The following is a 26,869-nucleotide window of genomic DNA, read 5'->3' as shown; positions in this document are numbered from 1 at the left end:
GTCTTTTCAGTCATGTTGGACTCTTCCTGATAACATTTGGAATTTTCTTGGCAAAAATAGTGGAGTGATTTGCCATTTCTTTTTCCAGCTCATTTTACAGATGAGGAAACTGAGGTGAATAGGATGAAGTGACTTACCCATGCCTTATAGATACTAAGTTTCTGAGGCCAAATTTGAACTCAGAATGATGAATCTCCCTGACTTTAGGCTGAGGATTATACTCACTGCCCCACCTAGTTGTGTTACTTAGTACCATGGTCTGCACATATAAGATGTTCAATGAGTACTTGATAAACTGAATTGAATGTCATACATAAGCATTTACCTTTGTGCTTTTGATGGCTAATTATGTAGATGATGATGATGATGATGATGGCTATAGTATTTATAAATCATATTTAGATCTTTTGCATATTTGTTATGATTCTAGGGGTTGTTGTGTTGTTGTTTTTTAAGCTATTTGTCCTGGAGGGAATCATTTGTTCTTGTAGGTGTTTCTGGATAAGCACTAGTCTAATTACAATTATTTCCCCCCTTTTCAGACTATTTTTTTTCAAACAATGGAAATGATGCTTAGGATAAGGATATTTCTTATTGGTATACCATACAGAAAGCGATAACTAAGATAAGGAATGTAGATACCTTACTTATAAAATTTTATTGAACATTTAAATACAATGGTAGAAGTGGTTTATTATTTGGAGGTAAAATGAAACCTTGATGCTCTCATAAATTTTCTCCTTTCCTCAATAGCAAACCATATGAAGTTCAAAAAAAGGAAAAACAAAAGCCATTCCACTCACTTTGTCCAACTAAACTCCCTTTAATTATTATGGCATTTATAAATACTTCTTTTTAAAGAAAGTCCAAACTAACAAAACATCTTAGCTCACTCAAATTAAATTTTATAATAGCCCTACACTTTGATGCCAGATTGAACCTAATTATTTTTTATTTTCTAATTACCCCTGAACCATCCAAATCTGACTCCTACTAGCACCTGTTAAATGATTTTAAATTTTAGAAGCACACACATACACATACACATACATAGACACAGACATCTGGTATAAGATTCTTTTAAATTTTGTGGTCATAGAATTATTAAATTGTAACTTTAAAGTTGGAAGAGACCTTAGAGTTCAGCTCTTCTAATCCACTCAATTTACAGGTGAGAAAAAAGGTCTATAGAAATTATCAGCTTCACAGATATCCTGCCTTTAAATCATTCTTCTTCCTACTATGTCACAGTTATGTGTTTGTATGCCTGTGTATATACATTATATGTGTATGTTTATGTCATATTTCTCAATGTTTTAGATTTAATTCTATGGAGGTAGCACCCTAAAATGAAAAAAAAATACTCATTAAGGTTGAAGGGGAAAAGAAAGGACATGTAAAACTTAAGAGGTATACACATAAACATAATAAATATATATCTACAAACACATAGATGTTTCTATAGTAAAGCAGAAATAAGTATGGGTTTAGAATAAAATATATACTATATTTATATGTGTTCATGTAGACATATATGTATGTTTGTGTGCATGTATATATATATGTGGAAACAATACATTCATCATCATCATCATAGCTAACATTTATATAATAGTGCTTTCTATTATAATCACCATTCAGTTATGCTATGTTGAATTCTATTTTGTTTTAGTAAACAAGATTTATTGGCACTCTCCAGTATTTGCTCCAGAAATTTTCACTACTGTGACTTTATCCATAGTCTTATTCTAAGTTATCTCAAAGTGTAGAGTAGCATAGAATCAGCTTTTTTGTTGTTGCTGTTTTTGCTTTCCATGCCATGCTGTTGATTTGATCTGTGAATCAGGGCCAAGTAGAAAGACATGAGGTCAAGCAAGCAGCAGAATTTTGAAACTAGACAAAAAGACTGAAAACTAGGTTGTCAGTTGTGACAGAGGCAGAACAAGAATGAACACAAAAACAGAAAAAGCATCATGTGTCAAAAATTTAGCTAATAGGTCTAGATAACAGATATAGGGCTTTCGCAATAGCAATAAAGACAATGCATAGATAGAGTTCTAGTCCTGGAGTCATATTTGAACTCAGGAAGAGGAGTTTTCCTGATTCCAGGTTAGGCCTCAGACACTTACTAAATGTGTGACCCTTGGTAAGTCACTTAACCCTGTTTATCTCAGCGTCTTCATCTATAAAATGAGCTAGAGAAGAAAATGGCAAACAAAAAAGAAAACCTCAAAAAGAATCTGAGAGTTGAAGATCAGAACTGGTCCTGGAGTCAGAGGAACTGAGTTCAAATTTTATCCTAGGTACTTATTAGCTCTGTGATCCTGGAAAAGTCCCCAAATTGCAGTCCCTTAGGAAAAAAAAAGTCTAATATGGCTGAAAAATGACTAAGTAATAATAAGAAAAAGTCCCAAACAGTCTTTAGAGCCCTTGGAAACTCCCTATTGGAGCAATGGTTCTCAAACTTTTGTTTTCAATATTCCTTTATACTATTAAAAATTATTGAGGATCTGTCCAAATAATTTTTTGTTTAAATGGGTTACATTTTTACACACACACACACACACACACACACACCACATTAGAAATGAAAATTAATTTTGAATTTGTAGACTCTCTGAAATGGTTTCAGAGACTCCAGGATTCTCTGGACAAGACTTTGAGAATCAGTGTTTTAGAGAAACCAATCTTTAAAAAGAGACCAGGCCATAACCTTCATATAGAACACCTAAAAGATAACAGTAAAGTGATGGGCAAAGAACTGGATAAATTCTAATGGTGTTTACAGGCAAGAAATAAGCATCTTATAAAATAAACATGGGTGATTAATCTTTAATGGGAAATTAATGTGGTCTTTAAATGCAAAGAAACTGTGTCACACATTACCCAATGATGATATGATAATGACATAAATAAACTGAAGTACTGTTATGTTGTTCTAAGAACCTGGGTAAATAATGAAATGAGTTTAGGACTTATGAGTAGGGAATGTCTCTTTGAAAACTGCATCTTAAAATTGTTAAATATCTCATGGAGTACTGAGCCATGGTCAGTCAATCAGCTGACTTTTAGTAAAGATGTGTGCTAGGTATTGAGGATATAAGAACTCAGGGTACTTACTTCCTAAAGAAGCAAATGACAAGTACATATAAAAATATATGCAGCATAAATATAATTTTGTACTCATACCTATAAGTATTATGTATTATGTAAAAGTATTATGATACAAGATATTATGAGGAGAGAAATAGCATTTTGTTCATGAAGAAAAACTTCATTTAGAAGATAATTTTATATATTAGCTGCATTTTAAAGTAAGCGAGGAACTCTGAGGCTGATGTGAGAAAAATGATCATTTCAAGTATGAGGAACAGCTAGTATAAAGGTACAAAGATGGGAGATAGAGCGTCCTATATGAAAAATGGAGAGGAGCTTTCAGTTGCAGTATTTAGGAGAGAGAATAGTATCCAATGAAACTTGAATTGTAGGGTTTGTATCATGCTGTGTAGAGCTATATAAAAGGTAACCAAAATATTTTAGATTTTATCTAAAGGAAGTTACTGGAGTTTATTAAAAGTAGGGAGGGTAACTTGGTTAGATCTGCCTTCAGGAAAATTACTTTGACAATAGTATGCAATATGGACTGAAATGGGGAGATATTTGAGGAAGGGATAACCATTTAGGAAACAGTTGCAATAATTTAGATGTGAGGAGATGAAGGACTAAACTAAAATGGTACCTGTGTGGGTGAAGAGAGGGCCTCATAAGCTAGAAATGTTGTGAAAGTAAAATCAGGAATACTTGAAAATTATGTGGCTATATAGGGTGAGAGGTCTAGAGTAATACTGAGATTACGAATCTGAGACACTGAAAGGACTGTAGTAACTTCAAAAGAAAAGAGAAGTTTAAAAGCAGGAAAGATTTTTTTGGGGGGGAGAGGGTAGAATGAGTTCAGATTTAGTATGCTGAACATAAGGTGTCCTTGAAACATTCATTTGGAATATTCAGTAAAAAATTGGTGATATGGAACTGACACTCAGGCTGGATATGTACGTCCAGAAGTCATCCAAAAAGATGATGGTAAAACCTTATATGAGCTTATAACATTTCAAAAGGGAGAATACCAGGAGAGAAGAGGGTCAAAGACAGAACCTTTGGGAACATGCAGTTAGAGGGAATGATACAGATGGAAACATTCAGAAAAGTTTGTGAAGAAAAGTTAAAATAGTGTTAGGAAAATCCAAAAAAGGAATGAGGATCCAGAAGGAGAGAGGGGAAGTTTTTCAATATCAAATGTAGTATTGAGACTGAAAAAAGATTTGGCAATTAACAATATCATTAGCAGATGATGAGAGAAGTTTCAGGTTAGTGAGGAATTAAAAGCCAGACAACAGACTAATGAGAGGGAAGGAAGACTCAATCTGGAGTATAAAAGACTTTTTCAAGTAGTTCTCTAAGAAAGGGAAGAAAGATACAGGACAATAACTTCAAGATATTTGAAAGCAAAATCTGCACAAGGGGAATTTTCCCACAAATTTAAAAGATCTATTTTGTCTTACAGTGATGTTTCTTACATATCAGAGAAAGTTTTACAACTAATCCTGTCATGAGTCCAAATTTCCTTCTCTAGTAATGGGAGTGGGATAAGGAAGCATGAATAGTTTATTCACAGTAAAAGTAAATTTCAAATATTGTCAAGCAAAATCATAACACATGGTATGAAGGACAGCTATTAAAACATTGCCAGTCCTTGGATAAAGATTCTACTTGCAAAGAAATATTGAAAAATATGTATTATATAATATTTAATCAAGATTGTTTTTCTGTGACAGTTTTTAAAGATCCCTTGTAAATCCCTTGTAAAACACTATTTATTGGGGTTTTTGCCCTATATTTATGTAGATCATAAATTAGAAAAATCAGTCATTCATAAAATGTTTTAAAGTTTACACAGTACTGGGATTTTTTGTTTGTTTGTTTGTTGTTGTTGTTCTTACTTTTTTAGTAATGTTCCTAAGAAATGAGCAAGGAATAAATGGTCATCTACTTGATGTAAATGAGAAAATTGAGCTTCGGTCATCTCATGGCTAGTAAATGTCAGAGACAGAGTTCAAATTTGTATTTCCTGACTCTAAGTCAAGAGTCTTTTCACTATATCTTGAACTAAATCTATTTTGGAAAATTGGTTCCTTAGTTATCAAATCCTTATTGAGTGTTCACTATGTACCCAGCACTACATAAAATATAGTTACTGTTGAGGAATATGCAATCTAATTCAGGATAAGACTGCCAAAGCTAACACAATTATATGAAGCAATTAGAGAGCAAATACATTCCAGACTTCATGTGATGTACTACAATTGCAAATAGAATTCCTATTTGTAGGAAAGGAGATTGACATTCCTAGAATAGTTCAGAAGCCTACATAAAAAACATTGAATTTGAAAATAGGATGGGCAGAATCTGCATAGATAAAAGAAAGGATCAAGAACTGCCAAAGAAAATTTCCTGACAAGACCACACAAGAAGGAAAATGGAGGCATAAACATTCTGTTATGTATGTAACTGAAATAGAGTACAGAGTTCATGTTGAGGATTTGGTAAATAGATGGTTTGGAGCAATACCTGGGGCAGTTAGGGGTGTAGGGGATAGAATGCAGGGCCTGGAGTCAGAAAGACTAATTTTTTGTGAATTCAACTCTAGCCACAGATACTTGCTAGCTGTGTGACACTGGACAAAACACTTAACCATTTTTTTTTCAGTTTCCTTATCTGTAAAAAGAACTGGAAAGAAAAACAAAAAACAAACAAACAAACAACAACAACAACAAAACCAGGGAAAAACACAATCTAGGATCTTTTCCAAGAAAACCCCAAATGGGGTTGGACATGAAATGAACTGAAATGAGTAAACAAGCAACAACATGGGAAAAACATGGCTAAACAGAAGACATTGGACACTGTTGCAAAGTCAAAAGAGAGGTGAAAGATGACATGACAGACCTAGTGCATAAAGATTAATATGATAGTAGATTCCAAAATAAATTAGAAAGAGGGGAATAGGAATTAGAGATAGACTAGAGGCTATTCCAATAATAAAATTGTAAAGTGATGAGCAGTTGAAGTAAGGAGATAAGGCTAAGAATATAAAATAAGGAAAGTCTGAATAATATTTCACAAAAGTAAAGAGATAGATCTCCACAACTCAAACAAACAAACAAAAAAACCTTGTATGAATGTTATTTCTTCATAGTATAGAACTAGGAGTCTCAAAGACTTTATCAGTGGAGCTCCCAAATCTATCAGTATGAGCTCTGAGCTAATGAGTTGAAAAGATCTTAAGTATGGACCTAGTAAGAGATAGGATTTGAGAGGTAGCAAAGAGTAAAAGATGATTCCAAAGTTGACAGATTGAATAATGAGGAGGATCCTGGTGGTACAATGGAAAATAACACTGATTCTGGAATAGGAATCAATTTAAATCCTACCTTGGACAATACTACCTGTGTGATATTGAGCAAATCCTTAATTTCCCTGGGCTTTAATTTATTTTTCTATAAAATAGAGGGGTTGTCCTGTCCTAGATCCATGATCAATAGAAACAAGAAAGTTGGATATAAGCCCAATAGAATTATAAAGACTTTTAATGAATTATATGATTAATATAAGATCTAAGTTTGTGTTGTGTTTTATATTATTTGACATGACATGACATGATATGATGGCACAATGTAATATAATCTACAGATATGTCACATTGTGGATAGAGACTTGACTTTGGAATCAGTAAAAGATGGATTTAAATTTTGTCTCAATTCTGACATACCACCTGTGTGATTACTGAGTCAAACTCTCAGGGCCAGCCATTGGTAGCTTCTCTATCTTGGAATTCCAGTACCAATGAAAACACTGGTTTTCAAATGAAGGTCAAATCCTTCATCTCTTAAATGTACATTGAGATAGATAAATCTGTAATTTCTAATGGAGTTGCTATAAAGAAAAACTTCCCTAGTCAGTTATTCACATTTCAGGGGAAAGAGGAGAAAGATGATGGAATAAAGATTTTCAGGGATAATTGTACAGGTAGAAAAAAAAATGAAGAGGGTAGTGATTTGGAACAGAGAGAGAATATCAACAATAAGTAATGTCCAATGTTTCAGAAGGATCAAGGTGCATGAAAACTAAGAAAATCTTGTGATATGGCTGTTTATATTTCACTGTTACCCTTCAAAAAAAGCAGTTTCAGTTTATCAAGAGGTCAAAGAATAAACAAGTAAGTAAGGTAGTATATAAAGGAAGAATGGATGACTACAGGAGTTTGGCAGTGAAAGTGAGGAATTATATGGATAAATTGAAGAGAGAATAAGGTTATGGATAACTACTGGGTCTTTTTAGTTTTTTTCTGTTTTTGGTGAGGGGTATATATATTTTTTTAATTTTAGAACTTTTTGTTGTCATTTGGTCATTTTTCAAACATTGTTGTCCGACTCTCCATTTGGGGTTTTATGGGCAAACATACCAGAATGTTTTGCCATGTCTTGCTCCAGCTAATTTTATAGATGAGGAAACTGAGACAGTGTTAATTGACTTGGCCAGGGATACACAACTAATGAATGTCTGAGGTTAGATTTACACTCAAGAAGATGTCTTCCTGACTACAGGCCTCTATCCATTGTACCACCTATATGCCCAATTTTAGAACAAACCTATGCTTGTTTGTAGGCAGAGGAGTCAGTAGAAACAGATAGATTGAATAAGAAAAAAGAAAAAACAAGTAATCATTGACAGGATAGAAAATGGTCCTGGAGGAAATGGAAGAAGATGGGATCAGGATTGGAGGTTGGCGGGGAAGGGGTAGGGGGGAGATTTCCCAATATTAGCCTGAGGCTCTTTCTAAAGTTAAATGGAAATACCAGAATACATTTGACAAGAAAATGTAATTTAGGTTTCAAAACCATTTTTTTTCCTTGATTGACTTGGTAAACTAAATTATGTCTTACTTTGTTTGGGAAGTGAGATATTTTCTGGCATTTTGATTCATAATCAATATTAGATAGTCTTGTGGCCTTCTAGGCAGTAACCTATTAAACTTGTCTGAAGAAAATGCAAAATTATTTTTATTTTTATTTATTGCCTTGAAACTTGTCTCCTAACAGTATTCCTAGATAATAGGGCTCTATTACTTAAATATTCTTTAAATACTTAAGAACCATGAGAGCACAGCTATTATAGCATCTTTGTTAGATTTATTATGCATAGACCTTTTTTTTTTATTATAGACAAATAATGAGAAATACAAAATTCTTTTAGCATACACTAGGAATGAATCATTTAAGTAACATATAATTTTAAAAGACCAGTTTTATTTTTTAAAATCACAGTTCTCATTTTATCAACTTGATTTAAATTTCATTAACAAGCTCTGTAAAAGAGGGAAATAGGGCCAGGCCCTCAAACATTTGCTTAAATTGCTAATCCTAATTATTCTGGGATAATGGGGAAAACCTGGACTGTGGATTATCAGTAATTCATTAACTATGCAAATTAAGTGTTAATTTATAGACTACATTCAAATTTACTAGTAAAATATTTAAAATGAAAGTATTTATAAATAGAATAATTAGCACATTTGTAAATTATTTTTAAGATACATAAGAGAAAAAAAAATAAGTACATAATCCTGATCCCAGGCAAAAGCATTCTGATTCATTTCTCTAGTATTAAAAAGGTATTTACTAGTGGTGATTTTTAAAGCAAATTTAAGTAGACTCAAACCTGTTTGTGATGTGTAGTGAAATGGAATAACTATTTTCAAATTTATCTCTGTCATTAAGCTTCTGCCCTTTCTCTGCTCCTTTAATTATAACTTGATTATATATTTGGGTTTATACTTTTAAAAAAATACCTTACTCATATTGTCTCAGTTCTCACAATAGCACATAAAATAGGTAGTAAGTATTACTTCAGTATCTAAATTGTGAATTCTTAACTTCTTTTGTGTCACAGACTTCTTTGGGGAAGTTTCCCCTTTCATGGCAACATAGGTGGATCCTTTTTGAAGACAATATTTTTTAAATACATAAAATAAACTACATAACATTATGAAGAAAACCAGTTATATTGAAGTGCAGATATCAAAATCAACATGTTCAAGGACCCTAGGTTAAGGAGACCTATAAAATGTTCTAGTATATTTTTCCAATGGGGATATTTTCTTCCCCTCATTATACCATATACATAAGCCCCTCCAGCAGGCCAAAGTAAAGGATTCCATGATTCCCGTTGAGAACACAAAAACAACAAAGCACTAACAATAAATACTCTCGACTTGGTGACCAGTTCCATGATTGTTATTTCAGATTTGTAAATGAAAGAAGGATTAAAAGAGTTTAAGTAATTTGCTAGGACTAGAAGCCCCATTCAGTGCTCTTTCCTTTATACCAAGCTAGCAACCTAGAAACATGGACACAAGGCTTTAAAAGCACTTACTTTATGTAAATCTCTGCTAAATCCTGGGAATACAAAGGGAAGTGAAAATAATATTTGCCCTCAAGGGTCTAATAGTTTAATGAGAGAGAAAACAGTTAAACTACTATGTACAATGGATCTAGATACAGGATAAATTAGATATAATCTCAGAGGGGAGGTATTATAATTGTGTGGAGGAATCATTAAGACTTGAGACAGAAGATGGAAATTTTGCTTAGATGTGAAGAAAGCCAGGTAAGTCAGAAAGTGGATATGAGAAGGTAAATCATTCCATGATGATCAATAGCTAATGAAATTGCACAAAGAAAATTGTATCTTATATAAGGAACAGCAAAGAGAATAGTATCACTGGATTGTAAAATATATGTGGAGTGAAATGGAAGAAGAATAAAAAGAAAGGAGGGAAATAGATTATGAATAATTTTTAAAAACAAACAGAAAACTTGAATCTGGAGGTGACAGGGAATCACTGAAGTTTATGGAATAGGGCAACGAGATTTAGGAAATTTAATATCTGAGTAGAGAAAGGACTGGGATGGGCCAACACTTAAGTAGTGAAATCAACAAGAATGCCATTGCAATAATTCAGACTTGAAGTGATGAAATTCTGGGCTGCAGTGGTAGCTATGTTAAGTGAGAGAAGCAGAAATAAATGAAAAAAATGCAGCAAAATTAATACAACTTGACTAGATACTGTATTGGGAGGATGAAAGGGAACAGTCTCTACCTGGGATAGTGATGGTATCCTAGATAGTAACAGAAAAAGTAGGAGAAGGGAAAGGTTTGGGTGGAAAGATGATGAATTGTGTTAGAATAATGAGTTTGAGGTGTGTCCAAGACACCTAGTTCAAAATGTTAAATAGGTAGTTAGATGTAAGACTGGAAATCAGTAGAGCTATTAGGTCTGGGAAATAGATCTGAGAATTATATGTACATAGGAATGATAATTACCATGAGAGTCAATGAGATTACCAAGCAAAATAAGATAGAAGCATAGGAAAAGCCCCAGGACAGATGCTAGAGAGAAACTCAGCGAGGGTGATGAAGAAAATAAAGATACAACAAGGATACTGACCAAAAAACAAACAAACAACAACAACAAAACAGTTTGGTATAGTATGGTGGAAACCTAGAGAAAAGAATATCAAAGAGAAAAGGATCATTGAGGTTGTCAGAAGCTGCAGAGAAGTTAAGAAGGAAAGTTCAGAAAAGACTATCTGATTTAACACGTTAGAGATCACTGGTAACTTTGGAGAGAACAGTTTCATTTCAATGATAAGATCAGAAACCAGACAGCAGAAAAAGACTCTTTATTCTGGTACCACTGGTCCCCTTGCTGTTCCTTGTGTAAAGATACTTCATCTCTCAGTATAGAGAATGATTTTTTAATACATTAAAGTTCAGTTGAATTAGTTAGCCTCTTTTTTTTTTGGAGAACACCTTAAATGGGCATTATCACATGTCCTAATATCTATTGCTATAGGAAATATATATTTCATTCATTTATATTGATTATTTTAAAGGATAATTTTATTTAAAAACAAACAAAGTTTGAAGCTGGTAAAGTGTTTTTTTTTTTCCTTCCCCTTTTCTCCTCTATCCATTTCTATCTTTGGACACAAACATTCCCATTCAGATCCGTTACTCTCCCAGGTATCCAGAGTTCTTCACTGCCCTTTGCTTGCCCAGCATTCATTCAACTTTAATTTGCCCTCTTTGGGTGCTCTTGATGAATAATTTATGCTTCAGTGACTCACTGCTTGATTGCTGATTCCATTTAAAAAGAAAAAAAAAAACTTACCAGTCATGTCCCATTTACTCAGTGCCTTATTAGGTGACCACTGACCATTGTTAATGACTGATAAGGATTTGATATTATTCTTTCTAAAATAGGAGCATGCCCATGTATTGCACGTGCATATACACACCAGGTTTACTTTTAGGAAGGGTATTTAATACACTCTAGACCAGCTAGATGGTATAGTGGATAGAATACTGGGCCTGGAGTCAGGAAGACTTATTATTATGAGTTTAAATATAACTTTATATACTTACTAGTTGTATGATCTTGAGCAAGTTACTTAATTGTGTTTGCCTCAGTTTCCTTCCCCTATAGGGAAGACTCTACATAAATTCTCTGCTATATTACAGAACACCTTTCATCCTTGAAATTCAATCTACCACTGCAATTCTCCCACATGCTGTCTCTGTAGTCCTCTTATGATTGACTGATTCTTCCTAAAATCTCTAGCTGACTGTTATCTTCCTTATCAATAAATCTGGTCAAGACTCCTCTGTTCTAAACCTTTAAATGGTCTTAATTTGGCAACAGTCTGCCACCACTTGACATTTCCTGTTTTGTTTTGTTTTTCATGTAAAAAGAAATGTTTTATTGATGAACATTCTACTTTTGAGTTTTATCTTACACCACCACCTTCTGTGTCCTCAATCTTCCAACCAAAAGGACTATTCACTTTTATCTATATATGTTATATACTCTCCTGGCTCTGATTTTGCCCATATTAACAAGTGTTTCAAATAATCTACTCTCCAACTGTTAAATTCCTACCTAACATTTAAAGCAGTTACTCCCATTTCTAAGAAAATGTATCCAAAATCCTGGATTGGATAGTTTTCTTTAAGTCAATAATAGTCTTCTTTATGATATGACATAATACTCTATTTTTACCATTAGGTTTTATTTGTTACACTTACAAGTATGTGTGTGCATTTGTATTTCTATATATATGCATGTGTGTATGCATATATATATATATATATATAAATATATATATATATATATAAATATATATATATATATACACACACACACAGATGTGTATGTATTTTTTGTATACACATGTGTGTATGAATTATGTCTTCTAATACTACATTTCAAATTCCATAAGGACAGGGATTGTATTTTATTTTTATGTCTTGAATATAATGAGGTTCCCCAAAATCTAGATTATGAAAAATTTATTAAATACTATTTTAACTGATATTGATAGTAATAGCTATAAGTTCACTTAGATTTGGCCCCAAATGTTGTTTTTTTATTACAGATTAGTGAAAATGAAGTTTTTTTTTTTTCCCATTAGATTTCATAGCTCCTTTTAAATCTATGCCCAGACCCCTTTCTGGCTATTCTAAATTAAGAATCTTTGCTTTAGGTAAAGTCTTATGATGGGAGTTACCAGAAGGCATAGAATACTTCAGAAGATTGTGAAATAATGAAATCAGAAAAAAATTCAGAGACACCATTCTGAGTACCTGAAGCTCTTTCCAGTCTTTTGAATGCACCCATATCAGTTGTCAGAAGACCATATAACAAAATTCTAAGTGTATTCAGACACTCTTAAAACTATAGTATCATAAATTCTCTACTCATATTTCCAGATTCATATTTTTACTGTTAGGGCCAACAAATGTAGCACAATGCAGTTATTGTTTGGCCCTGGATATTCGATGGTAGATAGCCATGAAAAGCAACCATTAAGGTATCCAATTATGAAACTTCAGGGAGCTGAAAAAAATGTTTTATGTGTGTCTCCTTACAAGATAACATTTTCCAAAGGAATATATTTACCATATATTGTTCTTTCTAGTAAGTCCAAGGGAGAGTGGATAAGATTCATTTTGTGTTTGGGATGTGAACCTGTGATTTCCCAAGTGATTTTATTCATAATGAGGTACCTGATAAAGTTAAACTGTTTAATTTTTATATGGGAAAATGATTCACTTAACTAAGAACTTTATCATTATTTGATTGTTAAATTGAGTTTACATATAGATGACAGCATGGGTATGAGTTGATTATGTTGGAATAATGTCCAAAAAATGAAGAGATGAATAAATGGGCTCATTTGGAAAAGGGAACAGGGAGAGATAGAATCAGGAAAATTTTCTCACATAAAAGAGACTTGCAAGAAAGCTTATACACTGGAGAGAAAAAATGCTTTTTTTTAGTTTGGTTTTGCTTTGCTTTTCAGGATGGGGGAGGAGGGAATGGGCAATGCTTGAATTTTACTGTCATCTAAATTGATTCACACATACAGAATTGTGTATAGAAATCTATCTTGGCTTTGGTGGAGTGAGACTTATTTTTTGCACATCCCTCCCTCACTTAAATCCAATTCATTTTGAGTCATGACATCTCCTTTTTGATGTCTTGGTCCTCTTTGAAAATGAAGGACAGACAACAACCCTATAGATAAGTAGAGAAGAGGGGATTAAGAAAATGGTTGGTTTAACATCTACTGGTCATCTTGCCATGTGGGGGAGAGGCTGGGGGGAAGGAGGGGAAAAATTGGAACAAGAGGTTTGGCCATTGTCAATGCTGTAAAGTTACCCATACATATAACCTGTAAATAAAAGGCTATTAAATAAAAAATAAATAAGAAAATGATTGGAGGATAACAAAAGAGATGATAGATTAAGGGAAGCAACCATTAGAAGTAAAATAAATTTATGAGGATAAATAAAAGAGAAGAAAATAGGATAGAAGGAAATCCACAGTGACCATAACTGTGAATGTAAATGATATGAATCCATTCACAAAACAGAAATGGATTAGAAACCAGAATCTAACAATATATCCTTTACAAGAGAAATATTTGAAATAGATGGGCATATACAAAGTAAAAGTGAATGGTGGGAACAGAATATAACATGTTTCAGAAAAATTAAAAGGTAGCAATCATGTTCTCAGACAAAGCAAAAACAAAAATAAAACTAATTAAAAGAGATAATCAGGAAAACTACATTTTGCTAAAAGGCACTCTAGATAATGAAGTGATTTTTTAAAAACACATTTTTAAAATAAAAGTCTCATTTCTTAAATACTAAGGAATTGAGTCAAATTTATAAAAATAAGAGGTATTCCCCAATTGATAAATGATAAAAAATATAGGAACAGGCAGTTTTCAGAAGAAATTAAAGCTATGTTTATATAAAATGCTCTAAATCACTGTTGATTAGAGAAATCCAAATTAAAATAACTCTGAAGTAGCACACCTACCAGAAAAGATAAATGTTGGAGGGGATGAACAAAAATAGGTACATTAATAAACTATCCAATCATTCTGGAGAACAATTTGAATCTATGTACACAGGTCTATTATACTGTGTATATTTGACTTGGCAATAGTAGCTCTACTAGGTCTCTACCACAATAGAGCACAGTAAAAGGAAAAGAAATATATATATATATATATCTATATATATAGATATATATAGATATAGATATATATAGATATATAATATTTATGGCATCTCTTTGTTTTAGCAAATAATTAGAAGTTGATGGGATGTTCATCAATTAGGTAATGACTAAACAAGTTGTGGCATAGATTTATGATTGAGTGTTGAAATTACAAGGCAGAATGCTTTCAGGGGCAAAAAAAAAATATTATAAGAACTATATGAAGTGATGTGAAGTGAGAAGACTGGGAGAACATTGTGAACAGTAATAACCATCTTATAATGATGGTCAACTGTGAAAAACTTGGCTACTCTAATCAATACAATGATTCAAGGCAATCCAAAGGATTCATCATGAAAAAAATTATGAAATCTGAGTACAAAATAAAATATAAATTTCTTCCTTTTTCGTTTTCTATTCCTTCAATGTGATTAACATGGAAATGTTTTGCATGATGTTACATATATAATTGATTTCATATTGCTTACTTCTTCCGTTGGTGTGGATGAGACAGGAAGAAGAATTTCCTTTGTGCCTTTAGGAAGTCCTGTTTTATCACTAACAAAATTCCCTTATTCTTTAACCTTTTCTTCTTATCTTTCCATTTTATACACATGAAAACTATGCTCTCTTTAGAAAACATGTCCTTCACCACTTTTTCCAATAGCAGATGGACTATCTTGCTCATACCCACTAGTATTTTGGACTAAAGGAAGTCAGAATGTTTCTTGCTCATTATTGACACTTCTGGATTCTCTTTCTCCTCTGATCACTAAATAATCTATCCTCTTGGAATTTACTATTTCAATTTACCCAGATAGGAGATGCTTAATAAATGCATGTTGAATTGGATTTAAGGAAAAATACTAATTTCAAGAACTTTTACTTTTTAAAAAGGTAATAGTAACAAGATACTTTGAGATATTGTACTAAATTACATTTTATGAAGTAAACCATTTTCTTGAATATAAACAATGTTTTTTGAACTTCAAAAATAATATTTAAAAAGTAATGTTTTTTTATCTTCTTTTTTCTTTAGGTCCAATAAGCAGCATTTTGGTGAATAAATATGGCAGTCGGCCAGTAGTGATAGCAGGAGGTATATTATGTTCTTTGGGAATGATTTCTGCTTCTTTTTGTAATAGTGTAATACAACTTTACCTCTGTGTGGGACTTGTTGGAGGTAAGCCTATTTTTCAAGTTTTCTGTTTAGTTCACTTTACTTATATTCTATTCTCTGCAGTCTTAAAGTTGCTGTCAATTATTATGTTTTCAATTATTGTATTTATCCCTGGGAATTTTCCATTATTAACAGTTTTGTTCGAACTTGTTTTATTTTTATTATGGAAACTATCTTGGTAAGACCTTATATGGAATTTTGGGAAGAGTCAGTAATTTCATCAACCCAGTAAACTATACTAGGAGGAAAATCATAAGTCTGTGACTTAACATATGTCAATCAATCAATCAATCACTCAGTCAATCAAGCATATAAGATTTATTAAGTATGTACTATGTTCCAGACAGTATTCTAGGATATAGGAGATACAAATATAAAAATGAAATAGTTTCTGCCTTGAGGGAACTTACATTCTTTCAAGGGAGATGAAATTTATATAAATAACTATGTATAAAATATATCCCAAATCAACATCAGCTAATTTTCATAGGTAGGCACTAACAGGTGAACACATCAGGAAAGGCCTTGGTAAAAGGAAATGTTTCAGTTGAAATTTGAAGAAAAAGAGGTATTGAAAGAGATAGAAGATAGGGTACTAAATATGGAATTGGGAAGACATTGAGTTTAAATCCTGCCTCTGACACTTAAGGATCTTTGTGACCTTAGAAGGTATAGAAGTATCTTTATACTTGAGCTTTCTCATCTATAAAACAAGGCACTTTTAATATATTATCCCCTGATAGCTTTGTCAGGTAGGTAGGTGATACAGTGGATAGGATGTCACTCCTAGAGTCAGAAATTCAGATCTTCATGATGTCAAATCTGGTCTCAGAAACTTATCAGCTATGTGACCCTGAATAGGTCACGTAACTATTTGCCTCAGTTTCCTCATTTGTAAAACGAGCTACAGAAGGAAATGACAAATCATTCCTGTATCTCTGCCAAGAAGACTCCAAGTGGGGTCATGAAGAATCAGAGAGGACTAAAAGAACTAAACAACAACAACAAAAACTGGTTTTTCAGCCCTAAATTTATAATCTTATAATGTTGGGCTTGATATTAAAATGAAAATATTGAAGCCATTTTTCATGGGCTTCTTTTCCCAGCCTCACCATCTCACATTGTATATTCCAATTGGCATCAATAAGTCCTATAACAAACCCCATTTGGTCATTGTTTGGGTCCTGATTGACTCAGGTTGAATGTAAATAGCAGCCATTTCTGCTTTGGCCTGAAACCCTGAGGGTCTTCCCTTCCCAGATTCTAGATCTTTTTTGGACTAGGTGAAAGAGGAGATTCTATTTAAGGAGAATTCCTTCTTAATTGCTGCCTAACCTTAATCACTGAATGGGTGTAGCCTTAGGCAAACTGAGATCTGTTGAAGACCTTAGCTTTAAAAGGCCAATCTTCCATTGCATCCAGGGCCATCTGTAGGCATCCTAACCTGTATCTGGCCATCTTCAGATAGCTCTGGAGAGGAAAGTGAGACAAGTGATCTTGCAGAGCTCTCCCTCACTTAAATCCAATTAGTTTGCCTGTTATAGCATTGTTAAGATTGGAAAGGACCCCAATAGGTTGGGGTTGCAGACCAGTGTTGTGAGGTGTCTCAAAAGAATTTGCAGGCTTGAACTTTGCAGGCAAAGTTTATTGTGCTTGTAATGCCAATTGAAGCAGCCTAAGTTAAAAAAAAAAAAAAAAAAAAATAGCAAAAACCAGGGGCAAGAAGACAAATTCATAGGAGAAGTTAGAGAGACCAGAGCTTCCTACTAATTTCCTAATTTTATGGCCTAGAGGTAGAACTGAGGAATCGATCTGTTCACTATTGTCCCAGAAATTTGGTTTCACTGACCAGATTATCTATTTGACAGTCAACAATGTTTGTAAGACTGTCCTAAAACCAGAAGACTTTAGAATCAGAGAGATTGTTAGAACAAAAGCATGCTAAGGTCTGGGAACCTTAAAATCATTGCTAATAATTCCCCTAGAAGCTGTACTCTATCTGTATCAACTCACTGATGTCATGGTCATCTTCAAGAATGAAGGACAAACAACAACTGATTTATATCCCTACTGTATTCTAGTGTATTCATATTGTATTATGAAGAGGTGGCCTTTATTGCCAAAGGAAATCTTTCTGCAAGCACAAGTGATCCATTCCTTTCCATCTACTCCAACAGTTCACTTCCTCATTATCCCCACTCTCTCATTTATCTTTCAATTTCTCCTTGTCTACTTGATGCTTCCATGCTATTTCTAAGTATGTCCATATATGCCCCATTTAAATAAATTTTAAAACGAACAAACAAAACTTCCTTTCCCATTAGCTAGCATCCTCTATCTCACTTTCTTTTCATGGCTAAATTTTTAGCCATAGCCTCTTTTCTGACATCCCATCTCAATTTAACTGCTTATTTGGCATCTTGAACTAGATGTCTTATAGACCTCTCAAATGCAATTTCATTACCTTTCCCTACAAACCTGTCTCTCTTCCCAACTTCTCTGTTATTGTCTAGGAAATTATCATTCTTTAGGAACTCAGACTTACATACTAGGTATCATCTTCAACTCTTCACTTGTTATGCCTGTTTCCCTACCTCAGTTTCCTTGAATTATTCTGCCTCAGTTTCCCTGAATTGTTCTGCCTCAGTCTTTCTGGTGGCAACTTCCCTTCCTGACCATTAGGCCTGGGAGCCCTGGCCACTGGCATTCCAGAGTCATAAAACTCAGATGGCTTATCTCAAATATTTGGGTATCTTCTGCCTCAGACATCCTTGCTCCTAGAATTGATGATCTTTGATCCTTACCCCCAACTTGTCAGAATTGAATTTATAGTCCTTTCCTGGAGCTCCCGCTCATCAGTGATCTACCCCATCCCCTTGCCTATGTTTCTCTCATTGCTGGAGCCCTATAAGAGTCTCTGGAATCCCTCGCCTGTTGTTGGATGCTTTGTGACAATAGTCTCATCCACCCGGTTTGCTAAGATAACTTGACTAGTCCAAACTCTCCCTCTAATAAAATATCAAAAATCTCTAATCTCTATCTTGCCTCAGTTTCTCTGGCATTATACACTCTACCTCATCTTCTATATCCAATCTGTTATAAAGACCTGTCAATTTTACCTTTATCCCCCTTTGTCTTCCAACACTAGCACTGTCCTGTTTCAGATCCTCATCGTCTCATGCTTATACTCTAGCAAAATCTTTCTCTCTGATCTTCCTGGCTCACATCTCTTCTCACTCCAATCCACCATTTATGAACTATCAAAATGATCTTTCTTTTTTTTTTTAATTTTAATAACTTTTTATTTATATGTTATATGCATGGGTAATTTTACAGCATTGACAATTGCCAAACCTTTTGTTCCAATTTTTCCCCTCCTTCCCCCCACCCCCTCCCTTAGATGGCAGGATGACCAATACATGTTAAATATATTAGAGTATAAATTAAATACAAAATAGGTATACATGTCCAAACCATTATTTTGCTGTACAAAAAGAATCGGACTCTGAAATATTGCAAAATTAGCCTGTGAAGGAAATCAAAAATGCAGGTGGACAAAAATATAGGGATTGGGAATTTGATGTAATAGTTCTTAGTCATTTCCCAGAGTTCTTTTGCTGGATGTAGCTGTTGAAGTACATAATGATCTTCTGGTCCTGTTTAAAATGATCTTTCTAAAGTGTACATGTCATGTGTCATTTCTCCATTTATTAGACCCTAGTGTCTACCTATCACTTGACTGATCCCACCTTTCTTTTTACTTTGATTTACTGCCTTTTCCCAGGGTTCTTGCATATTCTTACTCTTTTCCACATATTTTACCACCCAGTGACTAGTTTTGCTCTTCCATGCACAAGACACATCATCTTCCACCTTTTGTGTATTTTCACTGATGGTTCTTCTGTGCTTAGAATGCTTCCCCTCTTCCTCTCTATTTTGGTTTCCTTCAGCTTTCAACTAAAAATCCTGCCTTCTTTAAGAAGGCTTTTTCATGTAAATACTTTGAGATTAACTTCAACTTATCCTATGCATATGTATATTTATCTATATCTATCCAAGGAGATGACACTAAATTTGCGCATCTCACAATTTTTTGAACTAATGAAATTTGTAATGTCCAGGTTAGCTCTCTGGGAGAACCTCGGGATCAGTCAGAGTCAGGATCAGTCAAAGTCCTTGGTCTTTAGGAGAAGAAGTGAAGGGGGTAGGCAAGCTGCACGTGGCTCATCAAAGATGGATCCTGGCATCTGAAGCCTTCCCTGCTGAGCTTGCTGCAGCAGAGAGACTCTGACCCTCCCTCAGTCCTTCCCTACATTACCTCACCACAACACATTCTGCAGGCACCAATTATGAGGAGAGCCATCACATCATCATATCATCTGAGTATATGTTTATAAAGCCATTCTCTCACATTGAGTAGGTACTTAGTCTTAAGTGCTCTCCTGTCTTAGATTCAAGTGCACCTTTTCAGAGTTCCAGCCCTCTACAGAAATTTTGCTTCACTCATAGACCACAGCACCATCGTTGATATGGGCATCCCATGCTGGGCAGTTCTTTATACAGTCTCCCATGTCATACAATTGATTCCAAAGTTCTTCATGTATGTGTGTGTATGTATGTATGTTTATATGTGTATACATACAGTGGATATATACACAGTATATATATATGTATTATATATATATATATATATATATATAGTGTATGTGTGTAATATATATTGTCTACCTCATTAGATTATGAATTCTTTGAGAGTAAGGATTATTTTTCCCCCATTATATATAAGCAATAAAGGTTTATTGATTGAGCTAACTTAAGTGTGTTTCTAAGAAACAGAGACAAGGAAGGCATATATTATAAATATGAGGAAAAGACTGTGTAAAGACTCAGGATAACAGATTGAATATTATGTTGAGTTATATAACAAGAAGTCAACTTTGTCTGAACCATAAAGTGTGTGAAAGATCACAATTCAAAGACTGAAAGTAAAGATTAGAAACATGTTCTTGTCAAGAAGGACTTTAAATGTCAAGCAGATGAACATGTACCCTAAATCCCAGGTATCTTCTTTAGACATTTACAAGTTAAATGCTTAGCATAAGTCACATAGTGATGTTAGAGGTAAGGTATGAAACCAGGTTTTCTTAACTCCAAGCTGTAACCTCTGACTTCTAAACCATGTTTCATTCAAAAGTTGTAGATGTAGGTACCAAAACCCTCAATCACCTGGAAAAAAAAAAATCTGTCCAACTGTTGATTATTTAGCATAATATACGATACATACATAAGCAATTTTTTTTTTGTTTGTTTGTTTGTTTTTTTTACTGAAAGTTGTTTATTCTTTAGTTAATTTTTTGGAATATTGAATCTGGCTTCATGGTCAACCAAGGAGTTTCTATTTTTTCTAATTTGCTCTTCGTTCACATTCAGGCCACCTGGAGTTTTCAAATACATGTTCATTATAAAACAAATGTGTCCAAAGAATATATTTTCTGGAGATACTTAACTTTAACATTTAAATTATTACTGACTAAATTCTGAATAACACAAATAAATTCTTTAGTCTTTGGAATTGCTCTGCAGACATTCTAGCTGCATGATTTTATCACATTATTTCATTACAGAAATAATTAAAAAATTTTTAAAGCACTAGAAAGCTTTTTATTAGGAGGCAATTATTGCCTACATTTAAAAAAATGTCATTTTTATTATTTTTCACTTACCTGTGTTTCTCCACTCATCATGTCTTTGTGGACTCAATTATCTAAGCTTGTAAATTTTGAAAGCCCTAACACACACACACACACACACACACACACACACACACACGCACATAATATAATCTGATTGTCAGTTATGTAGAGCAATAGATAGACTTATGGACTTTGATTCAGGAACACTGGAATTCAAATTTATCCTCAAACTAGCTTTGTGAAGACTAGGAAGACACTTAACCATTGCCTGCCTCATTTTCCTCATCTAGAGAAAGGGCATAATTATATTAATTACCTTTTAGATTATGAGGATAAAATGAGAAAATATTTGTTGAGTTTAACAAACCTTAAAGCATTGCTGTTATAATTATCATTATCATTATATAATTAATTAATATTATTTGTTACCAATCTGAATTGCATCAAGACTTTGATCCTCAGAATATAAAGAAGTTGTTTCACACAGCTACACAACATAATTACAAAATTCATTTGAAAGAATATGTAGGATATAAAATGAAATATATTTTTAAAGTATGAATGAAGGGGAGATAGTTTTTCTAGACCTCCAACAATAATATAAAGCAGTAATTACAAAAAAGCAATTTTTATACTAGATTTAAAAAAGAAAGAAAATAGAATAATGGAACAGAAAAGGTAAGAAAAATAAAAAATACTTGAATTCAATAACTGGTATTTGTTAAACCTGTGTGTGTGTGTGTGTGTGTGTACACATATACATATGTTAACATTTTATTTCTGTGCATATATACACACATATATAGATATATCAATTAGAGGTAGAGATAAAGATAGATAGACAGATAGAAATAAAACACCTATGAGATAAATTAATTCACTTTTAAGGAAGAGCCCAAACCAGCCATTATTTTGACTTCATTTCTTTCCAGACTCTGCTCTTGTCTTTTTGGACTTCTTTCTCTTTCATATTCTAGCCTCTTTCTCACTCTAGAAGATACTTCTGTCTTTGCATGTGATTGGTTAGTTTCTTCAAGAAACTACATTTTAAGGAAAAGGTCAAGTCAGGCATGTTCACTCCTTTAGTTCTCTCTGGGCTCTACTTTGTCAAATCCTAAAATATATCAAACTCATAAGTGGAGAGAAAAAGCATCCTTCATCAAGATAAATAAAAACCTGCCACACTGGGGGATGTCCCACCAGGAGACCTACATAAGAAAAGTGCTTATATTTTTAGGAGAAAGAGAGGATGGGGAGCATATTATATAGGGAGGTCAGGTCATTAGCTGCCAGCTGGCCTTGGCAAGATATTGATCAAAACAACTGGAGATGGCCCTGGAATCACTGGAAGACCTTTTAGCCTTTTTAAGTTAAGATTTTAGCCGGTCCCAGTTTAAGGAGGCAATTTCATTCATTCAGTGATTAAGACTGTTTAAAAAATATGCTGAATAGCCTACTTGAGTCTTTTTCTTGATATTTGAGAAGCCATCAGGAAATGATGAAAGCCAATAGATTTTGGATTTTTAAAATTATGATTAATTTTGAGGAGGACTTTTTTAGTGATAAGTCCTGAGAGAGTCATTTAAAAGGATGCTTGATCCTCTCCAATATCTCCAGATTTCTGGAACTGGGAATATGCATAAGAATACCAAATGTATTCCAGATGATTTTCTGAGAAAGGGAGGCTATATCAGGTTTTTTTTTTTTTTTTTTTTTTTTTTTTTTTTTTTATTAAAGCTTTTTATTTTCAAAACATTTGCATGGATAATTTGTCAACATTGACCTTTGCAAAACCTTGTATTCCAAATCTCTCCCCCCCCCCCCTTTCCCTCCACTCCCTACCCTAGATGGTAAATAATCCAATATATGTTAAACATGTGCTATATCAGTTTTAAGGCAAGCATATTCTTATTACTGTGGATTGTAACTCTTGCTGGAACCTTCAAATGAGGGGAGTCTCTGAAGAATGAGCCCCTACAGAGTCCCCCCAAGTTCTCTCTCACAACCTGGACAATGGTACATTTGCTCATATATCTCAACTACAGTACGTGTGCCAGCCTAGAAAAATCTCTAGTTTCTATTTTTCAAATTGTGAATTTGGTGAGTGATTCTAAATTGAACACATCTAAACTGAATCAAATGTATCATGACTTTGAGATGGCTCTCATTTAGGGATGACTGATGGAAAGATGAATTTCCTACTTTGGAGAGAATGATCAGTAACAGGAAGAGGGAAAGGAACCATAGATTGGCTAACCATAAACCAAAGAGTTGACTGAGTCATTCTCTGTGGTTGTTCATAACCTCATTAATATGGTAAACCACCAAAGGAAGTAACCTCCTGGCTGGAATTATGGGCAGCAGGTCCTAAGGAAGAACACTGATGGCAATGTTTAGATCTTGGCTCAGGGAACAAAGCAGTATCTGAAGCCTGGCATAGGTGCCATAGTTTAGTCTGGCATAGGAGATTAGTGATCAGCCTTTGGCATTGGAACATTGCAGAGTTGCCGCATAGTGGGGCAGTGGAAGCATTCAGCACCCTTTGCTCTTTAAATTGTATGCTAGTATTTGGCGCCGATATAACAGGAAGAAATGGGATGGGAAATAACAGGAGGCCCAGTGACAATGAACAGTGTGGTAAGCTGTAACTTTGACTCCAATGTCAGCAGCAGTGAAGTCTTTAACGGCAGTGGAGTAGGTAATGACCTGTACCCAGCAGAGTGTGTTTTGGCTTGGTTAGCAGCAAAGATCATCTTGATCTGTGATAAAGATTGGCAACTGTGGTGGACATTTCATCACCTGTGTTGTTGCCCCGGTGTTTCTAGTGTTCTTGTTCATTCTTATTGCTTTGTCTCAAGGGACCTATTAAAACTATAAAGATTTGGAATGATCATATGGATCAGAATCAGTAAGATACAAGATTCACTTTTTTTTCAGGGTTAAGATAAAATTTGAGATTCAGAGTTTTATTCTCCTATATATTGTAACTTATTCAGGGAACTGCAATATTACTTTTTAAAACTTTTCTTCTCTCTCTCTTTTTTTCATTTTAATTAAGTTCCTTTTTTAGCAATCTTCTTGAGCCATTTAAATGATAGAAACTCCTTGAAAAAGAAATGTATTTCTTCCCTTCCCCTCAATCCCTCTCCTAGCTGGCAAGTAATTCAATATATGTTAAATATATATCTATATATAGATATATATTTATTTACCATATATAAATAATATAGTTTTTATTTTCAAATATAAAGGAATGAGATGGGATAGAAGTATCTCAAAGGCTCTACCCTACACAGATGACTAAGAGGTGGATATAGATAAATAGATAGATAGAAAGAAACATGTTAAAGACATCCTTAAGATTTAATTGGCCCAAAGATCTAAGACTCAAACCATTTGTATAGCTTTTTGGTGCCCTAAGCACAAAAGAACCTTCCACAGTCCCTTGCTTTATTTCGAAGGCCAAGAGACTACCCTAGCCAACAAAAAGCTGGGGAGTTTTACCTAACTGAATCAATACTATGTCTTTGCTACCTATCTTTAAAGATTGATGTCCATCTAATTTTATGCTAACCTGAAACTCTAGATTGACCTGAATTGTCTTACAATATCAGTCTTCTTTTCATATTTTTTGGTTATATATGGATATGGAAGACTACATATGCTCTAACTTTGTCTCTCAGTCTGTCTTTCTCTGAATATGTGTATGTGTTTACATTATATATGCAGATTGTATGTATGTATGTATTGTTTTGCTATACATGTATATATAGATTTATGTGTATATAAACATATAAATATATTATTTTGCTGACTGACTACCCCCTTTTCTATGATGTGTATTTGGGGATGTGTGTCTGTGTGTGTATTTTTGTGTTTTAATAAGAGAACTTGGTGGGAGGGCACTAGAGAAATGTAAGTGATGAACAAACTAAAAAATATCAAATTTATTTTTAAAAATATTTCTTTAAATGATCTGAATCGATATATTTTACATATTGTATTCCAAATCTCCCCCTCTTTCCCTCCACTCCCTACCCTAGATGGCAAATAATCCAAAATATGTTCAACATGTGCTATATCAGTTTTAAGGGAAGCATACTCTTATTGCTGTGGATTGTAACTCTTGCTTGGACCTTCAAATGAGGGGAGTCTCTGAAGAGTGAGCCCCTACATAGTCCCCCCAAGTTCTCTCCCACAACCTGGACAATGGTACATTTGCTCATATATCTCAACTACAGTATGTGTGCCATTTACATATACACAGAAATCATGCCCCATACATAATTTATGTAAACATATGTTAATGGGCCCCTAATAACAATTCTGGAACTAAGACATTTGAATAATTAACCCACATATTTTTATTCTCTACAAAGAACCATAAAGTGATTACAAGGCTTTTTTGTTTTTTTGGTTTTGCTGAGGCAGTTGGGGTTAAATGACTTGCCCAGGGTCACACAGCTAGGAAGTAATAAGTGTCTGACATCAGATTTGAATTCAGATTCTCCTGACTTCAGGGCTGGTACTCTAACCACCACCCCATCTCAGTGCCCCATGATTACAAGTTTTTAAAGAACATTTTATTTTAAAATCCAAAGTCCTTTACAATTAAGAACAATAATCACATAAAATCATACCAATATACACCAGTACCATAGACTTATTAAGTTTAATGACATTTTAGAAATATATCAGATACTACATAAAAACATGAGGAATTAGGTGTTCTCAGGTCCTTGAAAGCTCTGCCAACAGAACATAATAAACTCTGGTGGACTCTGATAAGGTGCAAGTGACAGATCTTGGGTCTTTATCCCAGAAGCAGACTAATATATTTAGAGGAACTCAGTACCAGATGATAAGCCATCAAAAGATATTTTTTATTAAAATAATTCATGCACATATCTGAAATTTAGAAGAACTATGATAAGCATAAGGTTAATACCCATACTAAGGAAGTTAGGAATATTTTGCAGTATTAGAGAGCAGTGGGTATTGTTGTCCCTTTTTAAATTCATTCTATGTAACATCATTCAAACATGAGTAAGAATTTGAATTCCTCTCTTTATATGAAATAGTAATATTATAAGATGATGATGTGTGCATAGTATTGAATTTTCCCAATGTGTATCTAGTGATAAAAAAAACATTTTTTAAAAGCCTATTTTAAAAATTCCCCTTTTACAAGAAGAATCAAAAATGATTATATGTGGGACCCAATTGTCTTATCCAATTTAATGTTCTTCAAGTTTCCAATTTTACGAAAATTATTTACCTTTAGTCTTATTTTGTTTTCTTCTA

At 33.7% G+C, this 26,869-nt stretch overlaps 1 protein-coding gene across 12 annotated transcripts in view; it reads left to right on the top strand.

Moving 5' to 3' along the window:
* Nucleotides 1-26,869, top strand: part of SLC16A7 (solute carrier family 16 member 7) — a 220,122-nt gene that overhangs the window by 181,264 nt on the left and 11,989 nt on the right. For all 12 annotated transcript variants that reach the window (XM_031940994.1, XM_031940992.1, XM_031940986.1 and 9 more), the window contains one exon: nucleotides 15,732-15,875. In XM_031940994.1, coding sequence (XP_031796854.1) covers nucleotides 15,732-15,875 — 144 coding nt within the window. The remainder of the gene's footprint in view (nucleotides 1-15,731; nucleotides 15,876-26,869) is intronic.

The sequence above is a fragment of the Sarcophilus harrisii genome, chromosome 5 (assembly GCF_902635505.1).
Source record: "Sarcophilus harrisii chromosome 5, mSarHar1.11, whole genome shotgun sequence".
Taxonomy (NCBI): Eukaryota; Metazoa; Chordata; class Mammalia; order Dasyuromorphia; family Dasyuridae; genus Sarcophilus; species Sarcophilus harrisii.
Note: the sequence above shows the minus strand (reverse complement) of the source record. Positions and strands in the feature narration are given on the sequence as shown.